Below are 10,161 nucleotides of genomic sequence, written 5' to 3' on the forward strand. Positions count from 1 at the left end.
TCCTCATTCTTATTTCCTATTTCAACAAGTTTCAGTGAGTCAGCATGTTTAAGAATAACTGGCTTGGCTGTTTCAACATTCTTAACATCTCCAAGAACCACATCAGAAGAACTACCATTAACAGCGTCGTGATCATCCTTAACCGTATCAACCCTCATTTCATCCCTTGACTTAGAATCTTCATTTACTTCATTGTTCCAACTCTCAGCCAATGGCTGTTTCCCCTTCTGTTCCTCCTCTAAACCATCATCCTCTCCAGCATCTTCCTCATACCCTGATCATCAACGGCAATGTCAAAATTTATTATATCTTGAAAAAATCATAGGGATTTTATTTAGAAAGAACTCGGTTTTAATCAAATTTATATCAGAATTTCGTAAAGTAGAATTTAAATAAAAACTGTATATTTTGCTTTTGCTTTTATTTAAATTAAATATTACAAGAAAATTGTATAGACAAGCATGACTTTATAGATAGGAATTCATAAAAGAGTTCTAACGTACCTTCCTAACTTAACTTGTTCCTACTTTTTGGACCTATTTTCTACTAGAGTGGTAAGATTAAACAAAGATCGGATTACACACATGTTATTGAATAAAAATTTTAAAAAAGAAAAACAAACTTCATAATTTACATTCCACTCCCTAACAAGAATCACTCCACTTTCTACCTAGGAACCGGTATAAACTCAAAAAAATACCTAGAAACACTTTTTCATTTCTTAAATCACCTAAACATCAAAAAAGTTAAGTCTAATAATATGGTTTCACTTCATAAGCTGACAACTTCTATAACTAACTATATGATTAGCAATTAGTTTGCTTATAGTGAACGCACTCTAAGGTAGAAAGCCAGAAGCACGATAGAGTACATACCTTCAAGGTTCCCCAAATTATCGTTTGTGCTTCTCTCATAAAACAAGTTCTCATCACCGATTACTCGTGCTTCTGCATTTGAATGGATCAAATATTCTTCCACGGTCCTCAAGATGGCATCATCACTTCCATCCTTAGATGGACAACTTCCTGCCACTACTTGTTCATCAAACTTGATTATCCTTTCATCTTTGTCGAAATCTCCCATCACTTCTCTTGCCACCGGATCCAATGTGTATATGTCACTTGAATTCAAACTGTTTCCATCACATATCACATGAGTATGGTGCATCTCACTTAGTTGCTCCTCATTCTTATTTCCTACTTCAACAAGTTTCTGTGAATCGACCTCTTTAACTATAACTGGCTTGGTTGTTTCAATATCCCTAACATCTCCAAAATCTACATTAGAAGCACTTCCACCATCATCCTCAACTCTATTACCAACCCAGCCTTGGTCCCTTAACTTAGCATGTTCATCTACTTCATGTGTATTACTTTCATGATCATCATTATTCAAACTCTCAACCAATGGCTCATTCACCTTCCACTCTTCATGTAAACCATCGTCATCTCCTTCTAGATACTCTCCAACATCTTCTTCGTATCCTTGATCATCACTGGCACCATCAAAATCTATATCATAAAAAAATTACAGATAAGTTCATAACTTCGGCTTTTAATAAATTTATATTGGGATTGTCAACCAAAAAGAAGATGATTTTTGACAATATTGTGTATTTTGATTTACATTTTTTAAACTAAATGCTACAAGGTAAGTAAAGAAAAATCAAATTATATATATATATATATATATATATATATATATTTAATGTACTATTAAATATAAAGTAAAAAGGAGATCGATTTAAGCTTCTCTCTACCTAGAAACCAATATAGACTTAAAAACCACCTACAAACACTTTTGCATTTCCTAAAATACCTAAACATCAAAAAGAAGAAAAAAAGGCCAAATAGCCAATATATAGTTTTACTTCAAAAGTTGACAACATTTTAACTAACTATACATGTATATTGTGAGTAATAATTTGCATATAATGAATTAACTATACAAGTAAAAAAGTCACAAGTACAACAGAATACATGATACCTTCAACTAAGTTGTCCAAATGATTGTTCATGATTCTCTCATCACGGATTTCGTGCTCTTGTGCATTTAAATTATATATCAAATGTTCTTCCGTTGTTGTCAAGATGGCATCTTCAATTCCATCCTTGGATGCAGTACTAGTTTCTACCACATCAAACTTTATGGGTGTTTCTTGTTTGTGGGCATCTCCTATGACTTGTGGTGCCACCATATCCTCACTTGAGTTGAGATTGCTTTCTTCATCATCAGATAAAGCAAGTGTATGGTGTTGTTCCTGTAAACTCGGGCTCGTCTCAATTTCTTGGTTTGCATAATTAGCATAATCCTCCTCCATTTCAGTGAGATTTAGTGTTTGAAGAATGTTATCATCATGTGGTGGGAAGGGCAGGGGCAGTAAGAAGGTGAGGATGCTAGTGGTGCAAGCATAGGAAGCATAAAAAACAGCAAAAGCAACCCCCATGGCTGAAAAAACAACAAGTGGTGGAAGAGCCAGCTGGGCAGATGAGATGGTAATCACCATCTCTCTTCCGAAGCTCAACATCCATCGCACCACACTCTCTTCGTCCTCTTCTTTTGATTTTGATTCTGGATCATCCATCTTAATCAATGATCGATCGATTGCATCCTATCAAAACAAGATGAAACATATATATATATGTATATAAATAGTATGCTAAAGCAATCTGATCGATGATAAAATAATAAAAGAAAAGAATATATATGTTGATTTGAAAGAAAGAAAGACAAATTAATAATTAAGACAGTAGGTATATATAATTAGTACCTGACCTGCGTATAGTGTTGATTGATACAATGCAAGCTAGGATTGAGATTGTTTTTGTATTTGGTCGAGAATTAAGATAGAAGATGGGGTTTTGATAGAGATACGTACAGAAGAAAGACACACGTTGAACTGAATGCAGCGACAGGTGTCATGCATTGGTTTTGGACACTACACTAGTACGTAACTGGAGGAGTTTATAAAATCTAAACGGCTACTCCACCTGCTGAACCAACCAGAAACATCTCCATCTAATCTAACCGACTCATGCCAACACAGAATTTAAGAAGATAATAATAATAATAATACATAGCACAGCTGAAGAAGAAAAAGTTCATAATTAAATTATTGGTGTTTACGCTTCGGTTTAAAACTGTGAAGCAATCAATCGTTGGCTGGCTTAATGTTTGGTTTTGGTTTTGGTTTTGGTTTTGTCAGTTTCAAAATTTTCAAATTGTAGTTGGTTTGCGGTCTATACTTAAAAGTTAAAACCAATGGTATAAAACCAGACCATACCATTAATGAATGTATTTTTCATATAAAATTATTATAATCATATGTCATTTTTATTGAATGATGATAAGATTTGAGAGAAAACCCACGCAATGAAGACAAGACAATAGTGGGATACAATTCCCTTTTATATTTTTACGGATGTTGAGCCACTAGCATCACTCAAAGGTGATTTGGATCTGGATGTCAGCTCTAGTCAAGTTCCTCATGGCCATTGTTGGAGTCAAGTAACAATAGCTTCGAGCATGCCATCTCTATTCAAGTCTTTGATTGTTGGGTTGTACGTATACAGTCTACACTAAGTTTGAACGTTTGATTAGTCATATGTTGTTTGAATGTTTCATCAGTCATACGTTGTTTGGATGTCTGATCAGTACATGTTCAAACTACTTGTGGGGTAATCACTGACATTAATTATTTACAACATTTGCCAACTCTGTTGCCATGAAACATGCCTTCAAGTAATAAGAAAAAGGCTTAAAAGAAATTCTCAACACATGAATGGGTACACATCTATGTATATTAATATTAAATAGTACATAACTATAGTTTCTATAGCATAAATTACATCTCAATGTCATCGAGATCCGGAAGAGGGAAACGAAGTATTGCAGCAATTCCCGTCAGTTGTGCAAGTTCTGTAATTATGCAAAGGAAATAATTTCAGAGTTTGTTTTTGAATAATTAGCGTGTCAAATATGACTATAAGTTATATACTTGATGATTTAATATATAATAATGATGTAAAATGTGAAGTGTACTCACGCTCCCCTGAAACATGCATTGAAGAAAATATATGAACCGAGCCCCCCGACTCCTTGACTGTGTTGACCAAATTTACATATTTTTGCCTTGTAGCTACATCAGAACTCCTGTAAAATATAGAAAAATAACATTTTGATTATATCGAAAAGACTAATTCATATTTTTATGCTTCACAATAATAAATAAACTGGAACCTGAAAAGATCATCAGTGATAAGTAATGTCTGAACAGCCATTCGTTCATGGGCAACTTCAACATGCTTTGGTCCATAACATGCACGATTTGGATCCTAATGGTGTTCAAAAATATCAAAATATAAAACGTTAAATTATTTTCTAACTTTCAGCATAAGTATAAAATCAAAAACATATACTGATAAAAAGCTAGCTTTTCATACTCAATACCTATAACGCCTTATATGAATGATCTAAATGGTATCTTGATCATCTACTATCATTTTAGATTATATCCTATAATGTCATTCTATATAAACGAAATGAACTAACATTACGTTCCTAACCTTTTTAGCAATCTATTGGGTATAATGTTATTTGGTCAAACTTAACATGCTAAACAGTTATATATTTACATTAATTCTAAATGATCAAAGAAGGAACCTGACGTTTGAAAGCATGGCAAAGAAATCCTTAAGCGCTCGGACCTATAATAAATAGAGAAGTTAAGCACCATTGCTAAAAGAGAATTGAATTTAAAATGTTTAAAGAAATTGGGCTTAAGGGTTACCTCTTGGGCTGCTTTTGTATCTTTGATGATATTCATGACATTTGGAGCATCAAGAACTTCTCTCAAACTATGTCTGTGTACAAAACAAACCTGAGAATATTTTACAAAATAACAAATTTAACATTATAATTTTATGCAGAAAAAGATATACTTGTATCCTGATGTCGAGTGCACAAGAATGATGCGCGATTTGTTCTCAATTATGTTCCTCAGATCTCTTCTTTCGGCTTCCAACATTAAATGGCGATGAAATTGATCCTATAAGAAAACAATAAGATATAGAATATGTTCAGACGCAATGTATTATCGCACATGCTGTCACACACATTTATTAACCAATATACTTACGACTGTAGGTTGTTTTTATCTCAAAGAGGTTAAATAAAAAAGTATTGCACAAAGGTCTATTTTTGTGCACACAAACTTCTAAATCATTTTAATCATTATTATTGTAACAACAATGTTCTTTTATCAAGCTTGATACATTAAAAACTTAAAAAGACTAAAAAACTGCCAACAAGTGTTTTTGAGGGTCAACATGAGCCCATCTTAATCCGTTGCAGAACTGCCCATTTTGCCCTCATTATACGGTTTTGGTTTCTCATTTAATAACCTAGGAATATCAGCTAGAAATACCAACCTTAGTAAATCCTGGACTTGCAATAACAGCACATCGAACAACCTTAAAGTCAATATGCTTCACAAATGCCTAGAGAAATAAAACAAAGTTTTAATGATCTCCACTTGTGTACATGATATCCAATTAAAGAAAGCATAATATAGCTTTTGCAACTTTAAAGCAACTCACCTGTAGAACATTCTCATAGAATTTATTCAAAGCCTGTATGCAAAAACATAAATATAAATTCAGAATCAGGGGTCCGCATGTGTAAAGTAAAATCCATATTAAATTGAAACATAATAAATTATTTTTATAGAAAGAATTCAAACAAGTTTTTTTTTTTGAAACATACTTTGTCATAACCAGCAACAGAAGGTCCATGCTTGCGGGGAATTGAAGCTTCTATCCGAGAACGGGTAACAGTCAAACTGATTAAAAATTGATCAAATTAGCCTGGATAACTTTCAAGGACACATAATGATGCAGTTTTGTAAGCGATCAATGGCTCAAGAAACTCATGATAATCAAAGACAGATAAATCGCACCAAAGGTTCAAGAACAATGTTCTTTATAAATAAAACTTAATCAAAACTAAAGAACTAAACAACCATAACCCTATTTATACTTAACAAAGAAAAGAGATAAACATGAAAACAAGATAAACACAAAATATTAAAAGATAATAAAAATAATAATTTAAAGTAAGAGATGCTCCTGCATCATACTCCCCGTCTTGGAGTTTTACCTTCGGACCACATCCACCTGGATCAAAAGGTACATCAACCCGCTCCTTATTTACCAACATTATGACCCGCCCAAACCGTTCAAGTTTACAAGTCGTCTCACCCGGATTGAAATTCATACCACCTGGGTCTATTGGGTTGCCACGTCTCTTCACCTCCTCCCCGTCTTCGAAAAAGACTCGTCCTCGAGTCTTGAGAATGTCTCCACTGCCACTTAATTTATCAACTTTATAAATATGAGACGGATCATTACGATTAACCAACTTTTGAAACAGAACTTGGGTCTCCGATGTGCGTTGGGCCAAAGAATTGGACACGGGCCGGTCACCACTTATTTGTTGAGCTCTCAATGTTTTAATGCTCTCATAATTTATGAACAGTGACCCTTGATCATTACACACATGGACAATTTCTTTCACATGAAGGCCTTTAATTAATGAAGTCCCAAGAGAATCATTCTTATGCATGGAAGTCACGTAAGCATGATTTTCGGGAAAAGCATCCACAACTTTGGAATCAATAATATCATTATTATTTTGAAAAGTTACTTCCTTGAATAATTCCCCCAAAGTCAAAACCATTATCTTCAAATTGAATGTGTAAATCCGGAGATCCCGAACTTGACGATTCAAGTTGCAGTTTTCCCATAATCCACGGCTTATTTGTTGATGACTCCATAAGCGATTCATCCCCTCCGTCCACCGAACCACCCTTAACTACTATAGTGCCACTAGAGACCACCGCATCCCCACCATCTTCATCAACTCCTTGTGCTTCCTTTTTTTACTCTTGAACAATACTCCCGTCAAGAACCTTTTGCACGAACACAAATTCTTCCTCATCGGGTTCAAACCCGTCTGAATCGAATTTCGGTCCATCTTCCGACACACTCCAGATAGATTGGTTCAAAGAACAGGTATGGATAACGGCTAAACGGCTGCTGCTCTCCGTCTCCACCTTCGTCCCAGACGACGGTGTTTGACTCGGTTTCCGTCTTGCACATCTCCCGTCATAACTCGAGATCGTGGACTCGTTTTTGGAGCCGTTCGATCTCTTCAAGATCGCGGACTCGTTGTCGGAGTCGTTTGATCTTCTTAAGATCCCGTGGGTCAGAATAGACTCCACCGCTTCCTCGGTCGGCGACTCTGCGAGTAGGACGTCGATCTTCTCCACGAGCACATGAATAGAAAACACTCGTGTCGTTGCCTCTGTCGGCGAATCTACGAGCAAACAAGTATTCACATTCATGTCGAGCCATTTGAGAACCAAAAGCTCTGATACCAACTGATGCAGTTTTGTAAGCGATCAATGGCTCAAGAAACTCATGATAATCAAAGACAGATAAATCGAACCAAAGGTTCAAGAACAATGTTCTTTATAAATAAAACTTAATCAAAACTAAAGAACTAAACAACCATAACCCTATTTATACTAAACAAAGAAAAGAGATAAAAATGAAAACAAGATAAACACAAAATATTAAAAGATAATAAAAATAATAATTTAAAGTAAGAGATGCTCCTGCATCACATAACTACTGAAGATGTTTAAACTTGTGTTTTGAAAGTAGTTATATCATAATTGCAACTTTAAGTCTCAATAGTCTGTTTAAAGTTTAGCATACACTGCTTCTGGTTACAAAATAGTAAGTTTCATATCATCTACCAAAACTGATTATCTAATAGTATAACAATATTAATTATTCACCTAGTCATTTAAACTGGCACAAGACTATTACTTAAATTTTATAAAGTGTCTGCATTGTTCACATAAAAAATCTTTTTGGTCATCTTACCGGTTTATTTTGAAAAAAAAAAAAAAAAAAAGCAGATTACGAAACATTTAAACATCTGGCTATCCTAATATTGCATCCACAAATAGATGAAGCATAGTTTCTACAGTATTTAGATAATCACTTTCAAAGTGTGCCCTTTATAAGCATGTTTAGGCTCCTGTTTAGGCCTGTAAACGAACCAAACATTTAGTGAGCCGCACAGAAGTAGTTCGTTTATGTCCGTTCATTTAAGGGGAAAAAACGAACATGAACATGTCATTTTTTTTAATTAAACAAATAAACATGAGTGAATGTCTTGTCCTTAATTTACGTTCATGAACGTTCATTATTGTCAGTTTATGTTTGTCCATTCACGTTCGTTTAAATTTGCTCATCCATTTATGTTTGTTTAAATATTCATATGAATTTATTTATTACCGATAGTAATTTGAACCTCAATTCGATTTTCATACTTCAAAACCCTTTGTTTAGATATATTCGTTTAATTTTGAAATGTATAATGCAATGATGATGATGATAATATAGACTTTAAATTGGATTTATATCCGTTCATTTGCATTCATTTGTGTTGTTTATGTTTGTGACCCTTTTGTTTAGAATATTAATGAATGAGCATAAACGAACACAAACACGAACACATTCATTTTCTTAACGAACAAACACGAACAAGAAAATCCACTTGTTTAAGCATTTGTATTCTTTTGTTCAATTAGAGTTAAAAGAGTGAACACAAACAAGAACCATCCGTACTCGTTCAGGTCGTCTACAGGGTTACTCCTTTCATCTACACTAGACTTTAGAACTTTGTTAAAAACTACAAATTTTGTGATACACATGCTTACCGAATTAAAAGTTAAAACAATGCGTGAAGAAAAAAAAAGATTAATACTAATAATAATATTATTAATAATAATAATAATTAGGTTACCTTTTACCAACGAGAAGAATATGTGCCAACCCTTCTTGCATTAGCACCACTGCCAGGTCAGCACTGGCAGAAGGATCTAAAGCATGAGAGTGAAAAAAACAATCAGAAACTAATGATTGAAATATTCCATGCCACTAAAATTACAAAATATACCTGAAGCTTGTTGAAGTGCTTCTACTGCTAGTGTGTCCCATATCACCTGCAATACAACCCGTAACCCACTTCAGAAACAAGTACTGATTACTTAAAAAAAACCATGAAATTGAACAATACCTTTCTTAACACAAAGGGCCTATGTGATTCAAGTTCAAGCGTATGAAATTGCCCTATCTGCAAACAGAAAAGCATAATGTAAACAACTTCACTTATATTAGCTGTTGTATTAGATCAGAAAACTTTAACATGTTTAAGAAAACCGACACTTACTTTTACATGCTCGTTTTCCAGAATGTTCTTGCCACGAACTCGTAGCACAGAGCCTTCTTTGTCATAATCAACATTCTGCAAACAATTCCGAAAACGAATTAACTAGTGATGCTTTTTTATACATAATAATAATTATAGCACTGGCCTTACCTCAACTTTGATTTCAAGTTTTAGTTTCACTCGTTCGGCTTCTCTTGATCCGGAAGCTGCTTCTCTGAGAACTTTTCTACTCGGCACATAGCACAAGAAAACATAAATAAGTTATTCTATGAAGTTGTGCAGCAGCAGAATAAAATAACCTAGGGCAATGAAATAGTGGAAAATGATTTGAATACCTGATGGTAACAGCCATGACAGTGTCGCCTGGGGCAATTAGGTTATAAGCAAGCCACAAATCGTCGGATTCATCAGGAATCATCTGTTTGTTTAAACAAATCAATAATATAATACATAGCTCTCAACTGAATGTTACTTACGTACCTTAACGCCGCCAGGGCCGTCGGGAACAAAATCTCTACGAACGATCTTCATCCCAACCAGCCAACAATTAATTAACTAATTCTAGGTTTATCAAGTTGCAAACCCTTAATTTTTTTTCCAATCCCAACTGTTATTACCCAGGTAAACGAACGAGCTTCAATAAGGACACACGAGTTGCCCTGTCTGATTATGTTCGGTTTGGTTCGGCAACTTAAATCACTATATAATTTTATTTATGCTCCGGTTCTACTGTTTCGATTGGATTAAATCGGGTTAGTTCATAAAAAAAGATACTATTTTTATGGTCCGGTTCTAAGAGTTTAGACGAATAAAATATTATGAAATGAAATCTAAGCTTTAATTGTATTTTTTGAAATT

General features: G+C 34.2%; 1 protein-coding gene across 1 annotated transcript; it reads right to left on the bottom strand.

The window, feature by feature from the left end:
• Positions 1 to 3,832: 3,832 nt before the first annotated feature.
• Positions 3,833 to 9,841, bottom strand: LOC143603783 (protein PELOTA 1-like). The gene is made up of 16 exons (XM_077080484.1): positions 9,784 to 9,841; positions 9,639 to 9,721; positions 9,454 to 9,529; positions 9,304 to 9,378; positions 9,151 to 9,207; positions 9,031 to 9,076; positions 8,878 to 8,953; positions 5,764 to 5,839; positions 5,598 to 5,630; positions 5,430 to 5,498; positions 4,941 to 5,047; positions 4,790 to 4,862; positions 4,668 to 4,706; positions 4,240 to 4,334; positions 4,046 to 4,152; positions 3,833 to 3,918 (listed from the first exon to the last, which is right to left on the bottom strand). Exons 1-16 carry the CDS (start codon positions 9,832 to 9,834, stop codon positions 3,845 to 3,847), a joined length of 1,137 nt encoding a protein of 378 aa, XP_076936599.1. The 5' UTR covers positions 9,835 to 9,841; the 3' UTR covers positions 3,833 to 3,844.
• Positions 9,842 to 10,161: the final 320 nt, after the last annotated feature.

The sequence above is a fragment of the Bidens hawaiensis genome, unplaced genomic scaffold (assembly GCF_021521415.1).
Source record: "Bidens hawaiensis isolate Kalapana, Puna unplaced genomic scaffold, B.hawaiensis_p1.1 tig00062692_1, whole genome shotgun sequence".
Lineage (NCBI taxonomy): Eukaryota > Viridiplantae > Streptophyta > Magnoliopsida > Asterales > Asteraceae > Bidens > Bidens hawaiensis.